General features: G+C 40.7%; 1 protein-coding gene across 10 annotated transcripts in view; it reads left to right on the plus strand.

Annotated features, from left to right (window-relative positions):
• TACC1 (transforming acidic coiled-coil containing protein 1) overlaps positions 1-21,998 on the plus strand; it is a 119,828-nt gene that overhangs the window by 8,925 nt on the left and 88,905 nt on the right. For 3 of the 10 annotated variants that reach the window (XM_077849215.1, XM_077849217.1, XM_077849220.1), the window contains exon 1: positions 21,064-21,219. The exons of 2 other annotated variants lie outside the window; for them this stretch is intronic. In XM_077849215.1, coding sequence (XP_077705341.1) covers positions 21,143-21,219 — 77 coding nt within the window. In that variant the 5' untranslated portion in view covers positions 21,064-21,142. Of the gene's footprint in view, positions 1-21,063; positions 21,220-21,998 lie in introns of those variants that run through there. 5 more of the 10 variants (XM_077849222.1, XM_077849223.1, XM_077849228.1 and 2 more) reach the window with 4 other exon arrangements.

Raw genomic sequence — 21,998 nt, forward strand, 5'->3', positions numbered from 1 at the left:
GACCTGATATCTTTGGGGTCATTCATTATTCAGCTTACTACAGAGAGTGAGAGAGGCACCAATGAATCCCTTTAGAACAATTTTTTAAAAAATTTTATTATTTTAGAGTAGATTTAGGTTAATGAAAAACTCGAGGAGAAGGAACAGAGATTTCCCACATGCCTCCTGCCCCCACATATGCATAGCCTCCACCATTATCAAGAACACTTACCAGAATGGTCCGTTTTTGTCAACGATGAACCTACATTGACACATCATTATCACATAAAGTCCACTGTTTACCTTAGGGCTCATTCTATGGTGGTGTACATTCTATGCATTTGGACAAATATATAATGACTTACATCCATCATTATACTCATACGGAGTATTTTCACTGCCCTAAAAATCCTCTATGCGCTGCCTATCTATCTCTCCTCACACCCCCCTACCCTGGCAACCATTGATCTTTTTACTATCTCCACAGTTTTTGCCCTTTCCAGAATGTCCCCATAGTTGGAATCATGTTAGCATTTAGTCTTTTCAATGGCTTCTTTCACTTAGTAATATGTAGTTAAGGTTTCTCAATGTCTTTTCATAGCTCATTTCTTTTTTAGCCCTGAAAAATATTCCATTATCTGGATTACCACAATTTATTTATTAATTCACCTACTAAAGGACATACTGGTTGCTTTCAGGTTTTGGCAATTATGAATAAAGATGCTATAAACATATGTGTGCATTTTTGTATGGATATAAGTTTTCAGCTCCATTCGATTAATACCAAGGGATATGATTGCTAGATTGTGTGGTAAGAGTACATTTAGTTTTATGTGAAATTGCCAAGACAATTGCCAGTTGTCTTCCAAGGCGGCTGTTCCATTTTACTTTCTCACTAGCAGTGTATGAAAGTTTCTGTTGCTCCATATCCTCACCATCATTTGGTGTTGTCAGTGTTCCAGATTTTGACCATTCTCATAAGTGTGTAGTGGTATCTCGTTGTTTTAATTTGCATTTTTCTGATAATGTATGACACGGAGCATCTTTTCAAATGCTTATTTGCCATCTGCATAGCTTCTTGATTGAAATGTCTGTTATGGTCTTTGGCTCATTTTTTAATGGTTCCTGGTTTCTTTATTGTTGAGTTTTAAGAGTTCATCATGAATTTTCTCTTATTTATTTATTTATTTATTTATTTATTTATTTATATTTTATTTTATTTATTTATTCATGAGAGACACAGAGAGAGGCAGAGACATAGGCAGAGGGAGAAACAGGCTCCCTGCAGAGAGCCTGATGCCGAGACTCAATCCCAGAACCCCTGGGATCCGGAACTGAGCCAAAAGCAGATGCTCAACTGCGCCACCCAGGGGCCCCTCTTCATAAATTTTAGATAACAATCCTTTATCAGATGTGTCATTTGTAGAGCACCTGGCTGGCTCACTCAGAAGAGCATGTGACTTTTAAATCTCTCGGGGTTGTGAGTTAAAGCCTCGTGTTGGGTGTAGACATCACTAAAAAATAAGTAAACTTTAAAAAAAAGGTATGTCCTTTGCATATATTTTATCCCAGTCTATGGCCTATCTTCTCATTCTCTAGACAATGTCTTTCCCAGAGCAGAAAAAATTTAATTTTAATGAGTCCAAATTATTAATAATTTCTTTCATGCATTGTATCTTCAGTATTGTATCAAAAAGTCGTCTCCACACCCAATGTCACCTAGATTTTCTCCTATATTATTTTTAGATGTTTTATAATTTTGCATTTTATTTTATTTTGAAAGATTTCTTTATTTATTTGAGGCAGAAAGAGAGAGAGAGAGAGAGAGAGAGAGAACAATCAGTGGGAGAGGCAGAGGGACAAGCAGACTCCCCGCTGAGCAGGGAGCCTGACTTGGGGCTGATCTCAGGACCCTGAGATCATGACCTTAGCTGAAGGCAGATGCTTAACCAACTCAACCACCCAAGTGCCCCATTTTGCAATTTACATTTAGGTCTGTGATCCATTTTGAGGCAGTTTTGTGTAGGGTATAAGGTCCATTTGTTCCAGCACATTTGTTGAAAAGACTATATTTGCTCTATTGTCTTGCCTTTGCTCCTTTGACTGTATGTATGGGTCTATTTGTATGTGGCTCTATTTCTGTGTTCTCTGTTATGTTCTATTGATTTATTTGTCTATTCTTTCACCAATACCACACTGTCTTGAGTACTGTAGCTTTATAATAAGCCTTGAAATCAGGTAGTATCTGTCCTACCACTTTGTTCCTCTCCTTCAAAATCATGTTGGCCATTGTGGGCCTTGTGCCTCTCCATATAAACTTTATTTTTTTTTAAATTTTCTTTATTTATTCATGAGACACACACACACAGAGAGAGAGAGAGAGAGAGGGGCAGAGACACAGGTGGAGGGAGAAGTAGGCTCCATGTAGGGAGCCCGATGTGGGACTTGATCCCGGGTCTCCAGGATCACAACCTGAGCCAAACGCAGAAGCTCAATCACTGAGCCACCCAGGCGCCCTCCATATAAACTTTAAAATCAATTTGTGGATATCCAAATGATTGCCATGGTGATTCTGCTTATGAATCTCTGCTCTGGTAAGCAATGACTTTCTGCACTCACTTGTCAGTCTAATCTTGGGTGCAGTGGTTTGTCCTGTATCCTTCCCTCTCTTACAGATCCAAGAAGAGTTGTTGACTTTTCAGTCTGTTCAGATTTTTATTTGCTGTTAGGACAGAGTAGTAACTTCCAAGCCCTTTACATGCAGGACCAGAAAATTCCAGAACAATTTTAGTGGCATGCATTTATTGATACCTCTATGTTTGACTAAAGCATTCCTCCATCATTGGGAGACACATATTGCTGAAGATGCCTTTCAGTCCCTAGATTCTAATTCCCTTATTTTTGGGCCTGGCTGCTGGATCTCACTGTGACCTTCCCATTCTAAAGTGGTTGTGTAGTCACCAAGCAAAATGTTGTGGGAAACAAAATGGTGGCAGATGTGATGGGGACACGCAAGTTGTGGAAAGGCTTAGCCTGGGGACATTTAGTATGTGGAAGTCATTTGACTCAAGGAGTTCAAATCCAAGCACAAAACTGAAAGAAATTACTTAGCTCCATCACCTTCTTTCCAGATGAGGAAAATGAGACCCAGAGAGGGAAATTTCCCTACCCACAGCTGGTGAATGACAGATCCAGGACTAAAATAGGGGTTATAGGACTTAGTCTAAGGACTTTTCCATTATGCCATCTTCTCACCTTCTTCTCACACCTTCTCACTAACTGCCTTCCTTCTGGGCAATCTTCGGGTTTTCTTTGTGGGATTTCTACCCTGAGTATTCCATTTGCTAGAAGTTGGTAGGCAGCAGGAATGCACTAGATATTGTCTGTTATGACACAAAATAAGAAAACAATGATGAGAATTGAGGCTTAGATCACTGCCACTCAGAGTCCACAACAGGATGAAGAGCTGGTATCAATATAAACCAACACACAGCTTCCTTCATTGAGAAGGTCTTGCTCTGAAAGACAAACCAGCAGAGCTAAACAGTGTCCTTCATGATGCGGTTGATTTACATTCTGCTACAAGCTCCTTATCTCATCACAGACCAGTGTGATGATCATCACTGGCTAGAGGACAACAGTAAAAGCATGGCTTCAATGTTGCTTAAGCAAACCGATCCCCCAAATAGGTCATGTTGATAGATAAAGACATCAGAGAAGGTAATGGTTCCTCTGTCCAGAATGCATTTAGTTAGTGGAGTCCAGATTTGGGGCCATTTCTAAGGGGGATAATGACATTCCAGAAATTATCCAACAATGACTGACTTATGGAGCATAAAGTTTGTGCAGATAAAAGAGAAGCTGTTTTAAAAGTGCTTACTTACCACAGTTCACAGTATATGAAAAAGCACTAAATAAGTTAATAAACAATTTTATTGCTATTGTATTATCATCCAGTACCAGTTGCCTATGTCAAGTGAGACACATGTGAAGAATCTAGAGGTTTCCAGCTTGAACTAAAGAAAACTTAGAGGAATGCAAATCCATATGTTCGAAGAACTATCATGTAGAAGAAAGTAGACCAATTTTTTAATTTGTTCATTCAACTAATAAATCTTTTTGAGTGCTCACTGTATTCCTAGACTCTTCTAGGTTCTTACGAAGATTGCTGTGGGCAAGAATGAGGTTCTGGCTCTCATGGGAGGGGCTGGTTATGAGGCAATACGTAAAATAAAAATAATTTCAACAGAAACCAAGACAAGGTAAGATGATGGGAGTGGAGATGCTTCTTCAGACTGAGTAGTTAGAAGCACCGTCACAGAGGTGATGATGTTTGAGGTGAGTCCTGAATGACAATAAAGGCAGCCACAGGAAGATCTAGGGTAGGAGGGATCTAGGCAGAAGATCTTCAAACATCACTAAAGGTGGTAAAGATTCTTGGCAGGCAGATGTTAGCTAAACATAAGGAAGTTAATTTTAACAATATAAGGGAGTGTTTTTAAAAACAAGCCTTTTATTTTACAATAGTTGTAGATTTATAGAAAAATTATGAAGATAGTATAGAGTATTCCAATATAACCCACATCCAGAATTCTCCGTAATTAACATTAACATTTGTGTGCTACCTATGTCACAATTAATGAACCAGTATTGATTCATTATTATTCACTGAAGTCCATACTTTATTTAATTTCTTTAGTTTTTACCTAATGTCCACTTTCTGTTCCAAGATCCCATTGAGAGTGCCATATTGCATTTAGTAGTTATAACTCCTCTGGTTACTTTTAGTTTGACAGTTTCTCAGACTTCTCTTGTTTTTGACAACCCAGGAAGTTTTGAGGACTGTTGATTCCATATTTTGTAAAATGTCTCTATTGGAATTTGTGTTATGTTGTTCTCATGATTACACTGTGGTTATGGGTTTTTAGAAGGACGATCACAGAAGTAAAGTACTATTTCCTTGCATCATATCAAGGATACATACTGTCAACATGACTTATCACTATTGGTGTCTACCTTGATCACATGGCTGAGGCAGTGTTTGTCAGATTTCTTCACTGCAATTCTTGTTTTCCTCTGTCCATATGGTACTCTTTGGAAGGAAGTCACTATGTGCTGCCCAGGCTTAAAGAGTAGAGAGTTAAGAATTGCCTCATTGAGATTGGAGTGTCTATATAAGTTAGTTGGAATTTTTCTTCATGAAACATTTGTCTTTTCATTTATTTATTTGTTAAATTGTTTACTTATATTGTAGAAACTTATGCATAATGATTTCATACTTCAGGTTATAACCCAACTCTAATTTAATAATTTCATTTCCCAATTTGTTCCAGCTTTGACGATCAGAAACTCTTTCAGTTGGCGTCTATGTCTCCATGTTATACTTCTATCAACATGGGTTTTGGTGTTGTGTTTGTTTCTTTCTTGAACACCTCTTAATTTCTGCAGTATAAGATGCTCCATCATCTATACATTTCTTGCCCCAGTCCTAGAATTACCCATTTCTCCAAGTAGCCCTGGTTCCTTTTATTGGAGAAAGGAATTGAAAACCAAGCTCTGGGTGATATATATATATATAAATTTGTTGCTACTGAGGTGCTGTTGCTTTTACACCCCCTCAGCTAATAGAGCAAGATACATGTGTGTATACTCAGCTATGTATATACACATATTTATAAATATTTCTATATGTAACCATCTGAATCTATATGGAACAAAATGTGGATTCATACTCATGTCTCCGGCTCTAATCTATAACCACATGGCTCCTTCTAGACCTCCCTTTGCTTACTAGTAACTTCCTAACTTCAGTCGAGAAACCTGGCTCCCACCACCTTCCATCCATTTATCATTGTTCAATTGCAATATACATGGATAGTGGTATTAGACTTTATGAATATGTGCTCCCAAGGGAAACAACTTTATCAGCTGGAATACAGTGCTTAATGTGTAGTTTCTTTGACCTTTAGTCTTACAGACTCCACTTGTTTCCAAAGTTATGTAGGTCAGCACCCTTTTCCCCTCAATACTGCAAGTAAAGGTGTTTTGTAGATTTGTAATACAGTTAGATTATTTTGTCCATCTGCATTCCATCCTGGGATCTCTTGACCTCCTAAGTGATTTTTCCTTAATGTTTACATTAAGGTTCACTTTTTGTGCTGTAAAATTATATGGGTTTTGACAAATGTGTAGTGTCATGTTTCCACCATTATAGTATCATAAAGAATAGTTTATGCCCTGGGCACCTGGCTGGCTCAGTCAGAAGAGCATGTGACTCTTAGTCTTGGGGTCATGAGTTCAAGCCCAATGTTGCGGGTTGGGTTTACTAATTAAAAAAAAAAATTAAAAACAAAAGTTCATGCCCTAAAAAAAAAAATCCCCCATGCTTCACGTATTAAGGCTTATTGAGGAGTAACATTTGGACAGAAGAGAAAGCAAGGTGGGGCAAGAGAACCTTCAGACTGCAGTTCTAAGTCTCTGCCAGGCCAGTGAGGAGCTCCAAAGCAAACATTGTTCTCTAAGAGGAGTGACATGCTGGGCAGGAGTGGTCAGGCCTTGGTTCCGCAACTTTGCTCAGCCATTGGCTGGGAACTCTCAGCTTTTGAGCTGAGGTGGAGCTGAAGGCACCAACAGCTGGAGGTTATCAGCTAACCACATTCCTTGAAGCTGGGTTGCTAAGTCCTTTCTTGGAAAGAGATCTGAGGGCTGCAATTCTTTGTCTGCCAAAAGTATCTTCGAAAATTGCAATAGAGGTTGGCTGACTGTTGGTCATGATTCTCAAGCAGAGGATTCCTGAAACTGGTGAGATTTGGAATCAGATAATCCCATTGCCCCCCTTTCAGCTCTTGGGCCTTATGACTGTCTCTCAGCATGCTTTGATCCAGGCAATCCAGGTATGTTTCCCGCATTCATTTCAACCTGCTCAATCCTCTGTTTCCCTTCTTGCACTGACCGTCTTATGCCCTGCTGTGTCCTAGAGGTAGGATCAGTCCCTTCCTCCCAGGGTCTATTCATGGAGGGACTGAAGAGCCAGATGATGGAGTCTATAGCTTCCACCTGTGCTGTCCACACCTTTTGGATCTCAGATGCTCAAGAAAATGGTTAACTATAACCATTGTTATACTAATACATTGATACTAATCAATAGCAATGTGGATGACTGAGTTGAACGCAGATCAAACACTTGAGAGCACAGGCAAGAAGGTCGAAAAAATTCAAAGTTAAGACTACCCAAAGCAAATCCTGGCCTGATACCACCCCTCCATGGAGCATGGGGAAAAGGTAAACAACAGCACTCCCTGCTGATCAATGCCTATACTACATCTGGCAAGGTGTCATATTTTTATTTTCTTCCATCCCAACTCCCGCGGGTAGCCCTGGAGTTTCACTGGCAGGTACCCATCGTTCCAGTGCAATTCTAGCCTTTTTTTGTAGGAAGGTGTAACGCTTTCAAACTTCTTGAGGAAAGAGTGGCTCTGATGTTTTGTTCTACCTGCACTTAATCTTTGTGTTTAACCTGCTTATGGTTCAAAGCCTGTTTTATTCTTGTAACTTGGCAGCTCTGGCTGGCTCGCAAATGTCCTAAGATAAATAATTAAGGTCCCGACATGCCCTCTAAGGACAGTCAACTTCTAAGCCAAAAAACGTTTTATATTTACTTTTTGCTCTTTAGAGATTTCCCTGGAATGTTTACTTCTGCTTTGCAGCATTTTTAAACTCCATACGTCCTGTTGGTTTGCCTAGCCAGAACACAATAGCATTGTTGTTGTTGCTTTTAAAATATTTAAGCTGCTATTTTGATACAATGGACCATCATACTGATTTTTAATTTCAAATTTAATGCTCACAAGTTGCCAACCATCTGTTTTTTTCTATCCACTTTTTCATTTCTTGGTGCAATGACTAAAGTTGGAACCTGCTGGTTCAGAGAGTAGAAATACAGTATATTTTCCCTACTCTCCAACCCTCAGCACCAGACAGTGGGGTTGAAATCCATGTTTAAATACCTAGAGGTCGGGGCGCCTGGCGGGCTCGGTCGGTAGAGCACGTGATTCTTGATCTCGGGGTTTTGATTTGGAGCTCCATGTTAGGTATAGGGATTACTTAAAAATAAATACCCAAAGGTTGCTCCAGGTCACTACTCCCGAGTTAGATGAGACACAAAAAAGTGCCAAGAGTTAATGTTCCAAGAAGACACTTGAGGTTACTGATTCCAGGATGTTTTTTTTTTTTTAAAGATTTTATTTATTTATTCATGAGAGACACAGAGAGAGAGGCAGAGAGAGGGAGAAGCAGGCTCCATGCAGGGAGCCCGACGTGGGACCCGATCCCGGGTCTCCAGGATCAGGCCCCGGGCCAAAGGCGAGCCACCGGGCTGCCCAAGGATGTTTGAATTATAGGTAGGTTCTGTCTCTGAAGACAATGCCAGGGCACACACAAAAAAATCCTGCTTTAAAAACAAAATCAATAGAAAGTACACAAAGGATATAGTCCCTGAGCCATTATGTAAGAATAGAAATGATAAGTAAATGAAATAAAAAGCAAAAGAAGTTTTTTTTTTTCTTTTTTTTTAAGTGCTTTCATTGCTCTCCTGGAGAATACAGATTGAAATTGTGAACTTGGCAGCTGTTCCCACAGGAAGAGGGCAGCATCACAGGTCTGAAATGCAAGCTTTCTTCTGGAAACTGCCCACTTATTATGGATGACGGTTGTATCACCTTGAATAGAGGGAACAAAGACTGTGTGTGTGTGTCTGTGTGTGTGCGTGCGTGTGTTTGTGTCCCATAATTCAGCTTTGCTAGCACAAAGTGTAAGAGAACAGTCCTACACGGAGTGGTGGAATCGTGGAGGAATTTCTGAGAATTAGCCTTAGGCAAAAGGCTTTTGGCTGGAAACTTGCACTGAAAACCTACCTTATAAGTAAGCATGCGACTTTCACCTGACTTAATTTTCTACAGTCCCAAGGGCTCCAGCCAGAGCAAAGGTCTTGGTCTGGGTTGCTGGCATGTTCACTCTTCAGAGTAAACTGAGAATAAATTCAAAGACAAATCACCAAAGGTAATTTCTTTCTTTGACATGGTATATAATTGGGGTGGTTTTTAATGGAAAATTTTCATATTTTCTCATCAAAGTAATAGATACGTAATCTTTGTATTTGGATTAAGTAGGGATGAAGGAAATGAGAAGGGAGGAAAGAACAAAGAACTGGGTGGGGTGGAGAAATCTGAGTCCCGGTTGCAGCCTTGGCATATCTCTGGAACCTTGGGGAAGTCTCAAGCGTTTCAGGCCTTGGCTCAGTTACATTAATAAAAGAAGCTGGGGGCACCTGGGTGGCTCAGTTGGTTAAGCGTCTGCCTTGTCTCAGGTCATGATCCTGGGGTCCTGGGATCAAGCCCCACATCAGGCTCCCTGCTTAGTGGAGACTCTGCTTCTCCCTCTTCTTCTACTTGTGCTCATTCTTTGTCAAATAAATAAAATCATAAAAAAATAAATAAATAAAAGAAGCTTGAATTGGATGATCTTTAAGGTCCTTTCCAGCTCAGTCCTAGGAATCAGACTCTTAGTTTTGACTTTTTTGTTGTTGTTGTTGTTGTTATGGTTAGGCAGTGCCACAACAATGATGTGAGGTGGAATGAGGGTCAGAAGGGTCATTGTGAGGCTGATAGCAGGTCTCAGGCCACTCTCTACCTTCTGCAACATTTTTGCAAAGATGATTTCAGAGTAAGATAGACATCAGGGTAGGTGTCTGTATGTACTTGTTGAATGAATGAGTGAATGAATGAGTACATAAATGAATGAATCATTCAGGGCAGGACAGAGGGAGAAGAGAATGGAAATATCCAGCTAGAGGAAGTTTATTTGGGATAGAGTATAGATTTGTGTCGATGGCAGTGATGGCTGGGGGTAGGTTTTATGGACGCATTCAGCAGGAGCTGCCCTTCAGCCCTGGGAAGTACTAGGGTTAGAGGTGAATTTTTACACAGTCTTTTTTTTTTTTTTTTTTTAAGATTTTATTTATGGGGCACCTGGGTGGCTCAGTGACTGTCTGCCTTTGGTTCAGGGTGTGATACCGGGGTCCTGGGATCGAGTCCCACATCGGGCTCCCCACAGAGGGCCTGCTTCTCCCTCTGCCTATGTCTCTCTGTGTGTCTCTCATGAATAAATACATAAAATCTTAAAAGTCTATATTTTATTTATTTGAGAGAGAGAGAGATTGGGGGAGGAGCAGAGGGAGAGGGACAAGCAGACTCTGCAGAGTACAGACCCCACTGCCTGGCTCGATCTCACGACCCTGAGATCAGGACCTGAGCCACCTGAACCAAAACCCAAAGTTGGCAGATGCTTAACTGACTGAGCCACCCAGGTGCCCCTAATTTACACATACTCTTTATCTAAGGAATAGATAGAATGATTGCTGACAGGGCCACTCAGTAATACAGTCCTTCCAGTGCAGATGGCTCAAGTACAACGTAATAGGACTTTCGTTCTCTACAATCTGATGACCAGAATATTCATTAGGATTTGCTTTGGCTGAGGTTTACAGAAATCTAAAATAATAGTGGTTTATTTTTTCTCTCACATAAAAAGTCTGTGGCACAGACTTGGGGGCTCTGTGGTGTCACAGATTCAGGCTCCTTCCACCTCAGGAAGAAATATGGCCACGTGAATTGAGCCATCCTATCCACATTCCAGCCAGCAGGGAAAAGAAAGGGCCAGAAAGGGCTCACCTCCTGCCTTAGTCTATTTGGGCTGCTATAACAAAATACAACAGGCTGTGTAGCATATAAATGTATTTCTCACAGTTTTGGAAGCTGAAAGTCCAAGATCAGGTTGTACTCTGGTGAGGGCCCTCTTCTGAATTCATGGCAGATGCTTTCGAGCTGTTGTCCTCAAATAGTGGAAGGGGCAAGGAATCTCTCTGGAGTCTCTTTTACAAGGGCACTAATCTCATTCATGAGTGCTCCACCCTCATGATTTAAGCACTCCCCAAAGTTTCCATCTCTTAATACCATCACTCTTGGGGGCTATTCAACATATGAATTTAAGGGAGACACAAATATTCAGACAATAGTACCTTCCCACCCCACCCCTAATAATGACACTTCATGTAAGTTGAACTTGGCACTTTTCTTTTTATCCCATTGACCAACACTTAGTTACATTGCCATACCCATGTGCAATGGAGACCAGGAAACACAGCTGTTATTCATAATAGCTAAAAGTCAAGGTTGTTTTTTATTTGTTTGACTAAGAGAGAAAAGAAAAAGTTATTAGGGAATATTAATTTTTGTCACCTTAAGATATTATAGACTTACTGCAATTATGCTTCCATTATTCAACTCCTTTGGGTGCTTATCCCTTAAAATTGTCTTCAGGACACATAGCAAATTATTTTCAGTATTCTAAATGAATCTTCATCTTGTGGAGGTGGATTTGATTTTTGAAACTGGGCCCACTCAGGACAACTATGATGAGCAAGATGGGTGATAAAGCTGAGCATTATCATCTCATAAGAACAACATATGGGCTTCTACCCCTGAATATTATGGACCATTCTGGTTATTATGACCATCCTTGCAGAAAATAACTCTAAGACTTGAACACGATATATAAATTGACTACCTGAGGGTACTGAAGAGGAAACAGAAGTAAATAGATTCTGGTGTGGCATGTGAGCTTGGAGAGGAGAGGATGAGGAGTCATACAAGTAAGGCCTCCACCACCACAACTTTTAGCCTGAAGCTAATTGTAGCTCACAAAGTGGCTTGTGTAATAGAGGGGCAACATTAAACACTCTACAGTCTTGCTGTCCTAGGGAATAAAAAGTCAGGTCAGAGCAACACGAATGCTGAAAAAGTGGGAGAACCCAGCAAGGAAACTGTTAAAAAGGAGACACCCCACCCCGCCGACCAAATTTCTAATCAATTGCTGAACCACATACATGCAGAACACACTCAAAGCAGTTGAGCTAGACAAAAAGATCTACACTCAGGCTGGAGCTGCCACCCAAGAAACAGTTCGCAGTTCAAGCCCAGCAAGAAAATCATTTGTTCAAACAAAGGAAAAAGCAACTCTCATCAGAGAGAAAAATAATGGAATCTGAAATCTCTGCAACTTAGCCTTCATGAGGTCCAAGCTGCAGTCCAAAGTTACCTAACAGGTAAAGAACCATGAAGCTGAAACACATCCTTCAAAGTCAATCAGATCTAACCCGAAGATGAATAAGATGTGGGAATCTTAAAACACAGGATTCTTAAGTGTTTTTATAGTTTTAAAAGACTTTACAGCTAAAGTAAATGAAGCAAATGAAGCAAAGAAAATTAAGGAAAAAACGCTTGTTTTCAAAGAATCAGAATCTCAGCAGAGAAATGGAAAGTTTCAGTGGAGAAATTAAAACCATAAAAAAGAACCAAAAGGAAATCCCTTTTAATGTGTTGCTTTCTTTCTGCATTCCAGGTTTATAACATTTTGACTAAGGTGTGCCTTAGAGTAGACTTTTATTTTACTTTTATTTTGTGTTTATTTTACTTGGTGTTTTTCCAGCATCTTGTGTCTGCAGATTTCTGACTTTTATTACATTTGGGAAGCATTTGGTTGTCATTTCTTCAAATATTTTTTCCACTCCATTTTCTTCTCTCCTTCTGCAATTCCAATCAGATGTATGTTTACTGTTTGATATCATCTAACAAGTCCCTAAGATTTTGTTCATTTAATTTTTTAAAAGATTTTATTTATTTCTATGAGAGAGAGCACAACACACATGAGAGAGAGAGAGAGAGAGCATGCGCAAGTGAGAGCATGGGGCAGGGGAAAGGGTTAGAGGGAGAGGGAGAAGCAGAGCAGGGAGCCCAATGTGGGCAGATTTCAGGACCCTGGGATCATGACCTGCGCCCAACACAGATGCTTAACCAATTGAGCCACTCAGGCACCCCTGTTCATTTTATTTTTGATATTTTTTCCTGTTACTCATCTTGAGTAATTTTGGTTGATCTATCTTAAAGTTTACTTATTCTTTCATTTAACATATCCATTTGGTTGTTAAGTCCATCTGCTCAATTCTTTTAAGAATTGCACTTTTCATTTCTAGAATTTGCATGAAGAAGTACATTATTAACTTTAATGGGCTATGAAAAGTTAAGGATGTATTTTGTAATTTATAGGTCAACCATTAATATAAAAATGCAGACACTGTAGCTAAAGAACCATCAATAAAACTAAAATGGAATATTTATAAAATATTAAAGTAATACCAAAAAAAGGCAGGAAATGGGAAATGAAGAAGCAGAAGAGAAAAGTTGGCAACAAAAATATAAAATGATAGAACCCAATTAACCATATTAATAATTATATCAAATGTTAATAGCCTAAACACTCATCAAAAGACTAAAATTGGTGATTATTCTTAAGTGGATCAAAAAAGCCAAATGTAACACCTCACTGGAAAAGATATATAGATGGCAAATAAACATGAAAGATGTGCCACATCATATGTAATTAGGAGTCTACAAATTAAAACAATAGATACCACTGGATGCCTATTAGAATGGCAAAAATTCAGGACACTGGTGACACTAGATACTGGTGAGGATGTGGATCAACAGGAACTCTCATCCATTGCTTGTAGGAGTGCAAAATGGTACAGTTCCTTTGGAAGAAAGTTTGGTGGTTTCTTACAAATAAACACTCTTACCATCCAGCAATTACATTTCTTGACGTTTACCCAAATTAGTTGAAAACTTTTGTATAAACAAAAATTTTCACATAATGTTTAGAGCTGCTTTATTCATAATTGCCAAAAACTCCCAAGGTAACCAAGAGGTCCTTTAGTAGGTGAATGGATAAATAAACTGTGGTACATCCACACAAGGAATGTTATTCAGGGCTGAAAAGAAATGAGTTATCAAGCCACCAAAAAGACACAGAGGAACCTTAAATGCATATGAGACAAGCCACTCTGAAAAGCTATATACTGTTTGATTCTATTATAACATTCTGAAAAAGGCAAAACTATAAAAACAGTAAAAATATCTGGTTGCCAGGGAATGGGGTAGGGGAAAGGATGAATGAGCAGAACACAGCAGGTTTTTAGAAAAGTGAAACTATTCTGTATACTACAATGGGGGATACATGTTATTGTATGTTTGTTAAAACTCATACCAAGTGTAAATCCGAATGTAAACTATGGACTTTGGGTAACAATGATGTCAGTGTTGGTTGAAACATATGTACCACTCTGGTGTGGGATGTTGATATTGGGGAGGGTATGTGTGTTTAGGGGGAGGGAACTCTCTATACTTTCTGCTCAATTTAACTGTGGACCTAGGACTGCTCTAAAAAATAGTCTATTTAAAAAACAAATACTTGAAATATAAAGTCAGAGACAGCTCAAAAATAGATGGATAGAAAAATGATATATCATGTAAACAATAAGCATAGGAAGGCTTAAGTGGCTATATTAGTATCATACAAAATAGATTTTGAAACAAAGTGTATTACCAATGATAAAGGGCACTTCAGAATAATAAAAGTTTTAGTCAAGGTGACATAAAAATCACAAATTTGTCCATGCTCAATAATAGCTTCAAAATACATGAAGTGGGCTCCCTGGGTGGCTCAGCGGTTTGGTGCCTGCCTTTGGCCCAGGGCATGATCCTGGAGTCCTGGGATCGAGTCCCATATCCGGCTCCCTGCATGGAGCCTGCATCTCCCTCTGCCTATGTTTCTGGCCACCCCCCACCTCTCTCTGTGTCTTTCATGAATAAATAAATAAAATCTTTTAAAAAAATACATGAAGTAAAATTGACAGAATCAAAGGAAGAAATATGTAATCATAACTGGAGATTATAATGTCTCTCAGAAATTGATAGAGTTGGGACCCCTGGGTGGCTCAGTGGTTGAGTGTCTGCCTTTGGCTCAGGTCATGATCCTGGGGTCCTGGGATTGAGTCCTGGATCAGGCTCCCTGCGAGGAGCCTGTTTCTCCCTCTGCGTAGGTCTCTGCCTTTCTCTGTGTGTCTCTCATGAATAAATAAGATTTTTTTTTAAAAAGAAAGAAATTGATAGAGTAAACAAACAAAAATCAGCAAAGATAGAAAATGTTAATAATATACTATCAACCACTTTGACCTAAGTGATATTTATAGAACACTTCACCCAACAACAGCAAAATGCACATTCTTTTCAAGTGTACATGATACGTTTATCAGGATAGACCATATTCTGGACCATAAACAAATCTCAGTAAATTCAAGTTTATTTTCTAACCACAATTAAATTAAATTGGAACTAAGAACAGTGAGATAACTAGGAAAATCATAAATATTTGGAAACTAAACACTGAGTGAATGGGCATGTTTACCTTGAAGAAGAAATCACACGAGATTAGAAAATATTTTGTACTGAATGATAATAAAAATACAACATATCAAAATTCATGGGATATGCTAAGTAGAACCTAGAGGGAAATAAATTATAACTTTGAATTCCTATAAGATAAAAGAAGAGGGGATCCCTGGGTGGCTCAGCAGTTTAGTGCCTGCCTTTGGCCCAGGGCCGGATCCTGGAGTCCTGGGATTGAGTCAGGCTCCCGGCATGGAGCCTGCGTCTCCCTCCTCCTGTGTCTCTGCCTCTCTCTCTCTCTCTCTCTCTCTGTCTATCATAAATGAATAAATAAATCTTTTTAAAAATGAGAATAGGAAAAAAGGGAAAATCAGTAAAACCAAAAATTGGTCATTTGAAAATACAAATAAAATTCATAAATCTCAATCCCAACTGACCAAGAAAAAAAAGATATTGTCATATCAGTAATGAAAGAGAGGACTCCATTATAGATCTTTCAGACATGAAAAGAACACTCCATTATTATTTTAAAATTTTTTTAGATTTATTTATTTATTTGTTGGGGGAGGGACAAAGGGAAAGAATCTTCATGCAGACTCCCCACTGAGCACAGAGTCTGACTCAGGGCTTGATCTTAACTACCAATAAGATTATGATCCAAGCAGAAACCCAGAGTCAGATGCCCAAACAACTGAGGTGCCATCCAGTGCCCCAAACACTCATTATTAGTATGAGCATCTTTATACATTAAATGTGACCATTTAGGTGAAATGGACACATTTTGGGAAAGATGTAAATTACAAAGCTGACTCAAGAAGTAACAGGAATTCTCAACAGCCCTATGACAAAGAAATGAAATTTGGAATTTTAAAACATTCTGATAAAGAAAACTTCTGGTTCAGATGGCTTCACTGGTGAATTTTATCAAGCATTTAAAGAAAAAATAATACCAATCTTACAAAAAGTCTTCCAGAAAATAAAGGAGGAAGAAACACTTCCTAACTCAATTTATGATGTCATATTATCCTGATTCCAAAGCCAGGTGAAAACATCTTAAGAAAGAAAACTACAGATCAATATCCCTCATGAATATAGATGCAAAAATCCTCAAACAACATATTATCATCAAACCAAACCTAGAAGCATATAAAAAGATTATACACCGTAATCAAGGGGCAATGCAAGTTTGGCTTGACATCTGAAAATCAATGTAATTCAATAAATTAATAGAATATAGGAGGAAAAAATATCATTTTAAGAAGTACAGAAATAGCATTTTTTGAAATTCAAAACTGTTATCATTAAAAATAACTCAACAAATTGTGAATAAAAGCAAACTTCTCAACTCGATTAAGGCTATCTACAAAAGCTGACAACTAATGTCATGCTACAATGTGAATGATTCAATGCTTTCTACCTAAGATCAGGGTAAAGGCTAAGATATTAGCTCTAACCACTTTATTTAATATTATATGGACCTGCCTAGCTAGTGCTAGGCACTGGTATACAGAGTATAGAGTATAAAGGAAGAAGTAAAACCATCTTTATTTATAAGTGACATACCAAAAACCCTAAGGAATCCCAAAAAACTATTAGAAGTAATAATGAACTTAGCTAGGTTGCAGAATATAACATACAATAATCAATTTCATTTCACCATCTAAAACAGCATAAAAACATATAGGGATAGGTTTAGCAAAAGATGTGTAAGACCTATAGGCTGAAAAGCTACAAGACATTATGGGAAATTCAGGAAGGTCTCCATAAATAGAGCTATACCATGTTCATGGATTAGAAGTTTCAATGTTGTTAAATGAGCAATCCTCCTTAAATTAGTCAATAGATTTGGTGTAATCCCTGGGGAAATCCAGAGAAGTTTTTTTTTTTTTTTTTTTTTTTTTTTTTTAAGAAATTTAAAAATTTACTTTAAACTTTATATGGGAAGACAACCTAGGATATTTAAAACTATTTTGAAAAAGGAGAACAATGTTGGAGCACTTACACTGTCTAATTTCAAGAAAAACATGTGGCTCTTGCAGTAACGGTATGTGGCCCTTACTAACAATCTGTAGTAAACTGAATTTTATCCTTTTGGCTTATAAATTAACATTTCAATAATTTCCAAAAAAGGAAAGGTGGCACAGCTCTGATATAAGCATGTAATTTCCCAAGTTGGCTACTATGAAGGGTAATACTCATTTGGCATGATTGCTGGGGGAAAGAATGCATGTTGAACATAAGCTTTGTAATCAAGATAGAACTGGGTTTAAATACTGTATACGCCACTTATCTCTCTAAACCTCAGTTTCTTCATCTGAAAGTGGGATGCACAGTGTAAAAATTAAAGAAATACAGCATAGAGACTTAGCTCTATGTTATGACTGTGGAGCTAACCTAACTGGGCCCTGTTCCTAACTCTGCCATTTTGTAACTATGTGGCCTTGGGCATGTTTAACCTTTCCATGCTTCACTTTACTTGTTTTTAAATTGAGGATACTAAAAATGCCTATAAACATTGTAATGGACATCAAATGAATTAATAAATCTAAAGCACTTAGAACAGTCTGGCACATAATATGTACTCAAAAAACTATTACCTACTGTTGTTATCATGTCCCTGTGTTATGAGGACAAAATGTGGTTACTTTCATCAAACACCAAGCAAGGCTCCCAGTATCTACTAAATGTTAGCTCTCATCCTTCTACAGAGCCTAAGTAGCATTCTAGGAGTAGGGTTTGACACTGATGTGTGTATTTTGCAGTATAGGGGGTAGTCATAAATTTTAGTTTCTTAAACGTTCTTTCTCTATAATTTTTTCAATACTTAAAAAAATGCCTCCGGATAGAATTTTAATGCAAAATGGAAACCTTAATACTGGATGTCAAATACTATCCCTCCAAGACTCCATCACAGGCCATATATCTTCTTTGATCCCAACTGGCAATCATGTCCAGCAGCCTGCTGCCCAAGGACTGCAAAACGCAGGCTGCCTCCCTCTTTTCCTCTTCCCTTTCTTTTTCTTCTTTGGTTGTGTTAGGCAGAAACTACAGGGCACCATAAAGCAGTCAGAAGTTTCTATTCTCCCTTTATTCTGTGTCAAATGCAATAGCAATTGGTGTACAGCTGTCATCCTCCTGCCCTCCCCTTAAAGGACAACTCCTCAGCTGTGTGAATAGCTCTGAGCCCTAGAACTGGCATAACTTGCTCTGCCAATGGGTCAGATGACAGCAGGGTCATCCACAACTTATAAATGGCCTTTGAGTGCACAGCTTCAGAACCACATGGAGGGAGAGGAGGTGGTTCCATTTCTTTAATAATTTTCCTCGGAGAAGAACTCGTGATTGCGTGGTAACAATTTTATATCTTCATTAGGGATGCTGAGCTTTTAAATTTTGCCTTCTAATTGAAACATGAAAAGTTAGAAGGATTTTAAGCCAAAAGACATTAAGCAGAGGATCTGCACATATCCCATAACCTATTCCTTTGTTGGAGATCTGCAGCCAGTCTCTGAGATGGGGAAATAGAACTTGGCTCTGCTTCTATGTGAAGAGCCAATCTCTATACGTTGAGGGGGGAGAGGGATGTTTGGGTCTCTCAGGTCTATCTTGGGCATTTTCTCTGAAAAGCCCTCATATGTTGACTTTCCAAAGATAAGACTTCTCCTTCACTGTCTTCACTCCCCAGCCACCCATGTCTCTGTAGCAGCCAAGGCAGCAAAATAAGTAAACACAAGCATCTATGCAGAGATGCTCTTTGGCCCCCTAGGTACAAACTTTCACATTATTTTTCAAACTCTTTTTTCTCCTCATTACCTTGATTTCTCTGCATCACTATAAGGTGTGGGCTTTACTCTCTTCCTTTTCTTTTAAACAATTTAAGTGATGTTACCCTGTGCCTTTCTCCACTAATAATAATAAAACTTTCCCAATAGTCCATCTTGTCTAAATTTTCTAAAATTTTCTCCTCCTTTTCCTCCTCTCCTATTGCTTACCCTCCCATTTTTCCCTTGGAATGATCCACTGGGAATTAAGATTTTTTCATGAGAAGAGGCCGAGTATTCCTCTCAAAGGGACCACAGCTCCGGCAGGCTTATGTTTGCATTATCAATGGCACTTCAATCACATTGCCAAAGTATTTCAGACAGAATGTATGAAGAATGTGAGCTTTTAAAAAATCTTCGGCCAAGAGTCAACTTTTCTTGAGCTATTTGAAATCCTTCCCACACAACCTCAATTCCCAGTCTCACTACACTTTTACTAATTAATGTTTATTTTCCCATCTCCAAATGTTCTGCTTGTATATGCCTACAATGTGGCAGCATTCCCTACCCTAGGAACTCTCTAGCTATGGTAGAGTGAAGATAATGTATAAACAGGAAGTCAAAATTTGACATAAAAAGATCCTTTGTAAACAGAAGTCTCTATTATGAATTTCCTGACCCTTTCTGGGAACATTGAAATGTAGGCACATACATCATTATTGCCTAAAGCTTCAAGTCAAGAACGAAGTTAATGTTGAACACCATTCTGTGTGCTTTGCCACAGGCTCATTCATTCATTCATTCAGCAAATACTGTATATAAGGCAGGATACAGGCACTAAGGTTGTATATAGAGATAAGAAAGTGTTCTCATGATTATAGAACTCATATTCTAGTGGAAAGACAGACAAGTAAAGAAATAATTTCAAAGTAAGATTGCTAAGTTAGAGGAATTAACACATGGTGTGGGAAGACTGGGGAGGAAAACGGTAACATGGGGGTAGGATAAATGCGTTTATTGACAATTGTTAGTGTCCACTATGCACCAAGTAGTATTGGGGGAACGGGAAAACAAAACAAATTCCCGTCTTTGCAGAGTTTACATTCTAATGAAAGAGACAGGCAATAAGAAAAAAGGATGTACTATCAGGATGCTGGATAGTGTTCTAGAAGGGGGGCCTGGAAACAAAACAAAACGCTGGGATGAAAGGTAGGTTGCAGAGGAGCGATGCAGGAGATGGGAACAGGTGAGCAAGGGCATGAAATATTCTGCAAAGGGAGTTATTAGGTGTATCATTAGGTGGATCACAGGTGCAATAGGAGGGATAGGGTGCATTTTTCCCTAAGACAGAGTTTGGAACTCAATGTCAGAACCAGAAGGGACACTGGAGGTAAAAATGAACATACTACCTCATTTTTCCAGATGAAGAAAATTAGACTCGCAGAGGGAGAAGTAATTTGTCCCAGCGAGTGGGGGGCAGAACCGGGATTAACGCACTTTTCTCCACAGTTCAGCCCTGGCCTCCCTCCCAGGAGAAGCCGTGCTGGGGAGGCCGCTGGGAAGGGCAGCCTGGGTCTCGGGATCCCGACGCACACAGCGCCCCCTACCGGTGCTTCCCTGCAGAGCCGCTCCCCTTCTGGCCTCGAGCGGGGGCTCCCCGGGCGCAGACGGCGGCAGCTCCCGGTCCGCTGGGCCCCGGGGGTGCGCGCGGGCCTCCCGGCCGCTTCACCTGTTTTCTTCCGCCGCCGAGGGGCTTCCGGGGCGGGGGCGGGGGCGGCGGCCCGGGGCCCGGACTCCGCGGGAGCGGGGCGCTCTGCATCTCCCGGCTGGAGACCCGCCACCCCCCGCCGGCCGCGGCGCACGCCGAGCCCTGCAATTGGCGGCGGGGTTGGCGGCGTCGGGAGCAACGCCCTTTCGCCGGCTTTCCCGGCGGCCGGGACCCGAGGCCGGCTCCCCGCGACAGCCGCCCGCCCCTCCGCCCCTCCGCCCCACCCTTCCTCCCCCGCCCGCCGCCTCCTCCCGGCCCAGGGTCCGGGAGCAGCGGCGCGCGCGGAGCTCCGAGCCATGGGAGGCTCGCACTCTCAGAGCCCGCGGGGCCGGGAGCCGGCGGGGGACAGGCCCCCGACAGCCCGAGACAGCGCGTGAGTCCCGAGCCCTCCCCGGGGCCGCCGTTCGGGGGTTGGCGCGCCGGCCCGGGGGCGCTGCGGAGGTGGGGTTCCCTTCCGCGGGGCCGGGGCGCCGGGGTGGGCCTGGCGGCACGTCCCGCCGCGAGCCTGGCCCTGCTGGGGCTCCGGGGCGCCCCGCCGCGACCCCACCGCCCAGGTCGCGCCCAGGCGGGGCCGCTGCCCGGCGCCTGCCTGTTCGCGCTGCGCGGGTGGGAGAAGGGGACCCCGAGTTTTCCCGAACTCGTCCACGCGGGAAAACACACGTGTCCTCAAGGGCTCGGACGTATTCGCGAGACAGCTGTGTGCAGGGGAGGTAGATACAAGAGAGGAGCTCGAGTCTCAGATAATTGGGCTCGTGTTGGCCTTCGGAGTGCAGGAATTTGGACGCAGCGCTTGCTGTTCCTAAGAACTCCCTCTCTTGTTTGCTCCGAGGGCTTCGTGATGATCTCACAGAAAGGGCTGTATTGTAGCAGCAGCAATTAGGCTTTTGTTCTGGGACAGCAACAATCGGGGACACCCTGTAACTGAAATGCAAACTGCGAAGAAACATTTTTAGAGAACGTAGTTTAAAGCAAGTTAGTTGCAGGGTTGGAAAGGGGGCCATGCTTCTCTCCAGAGAGAATGCGTGAAGAACTACTTGAGAACACAAATGGTTGTTAAGCTTTTATTTTAAAGATTTTGTTTACTCATGAGAGAGAGAGAGAGAGAGGCAGAGACACAGGCAGAGGGAGAAGGGAGCCTGATGCGGGACTTGA

Source organism: Canis aureus, chromosome 15 (genome assembly GCF_053574225.1).
Source record: "Canis aureus isolate CA01 chromosome 15, VMU_Caureus_v.1.0, whole genome shotgun sequence".
Lineage (NCBI taxonomy): Eukaryota > Metazoa > Chordata > Mammalia > Carnivora > Canidae > Canis > Canis aureus.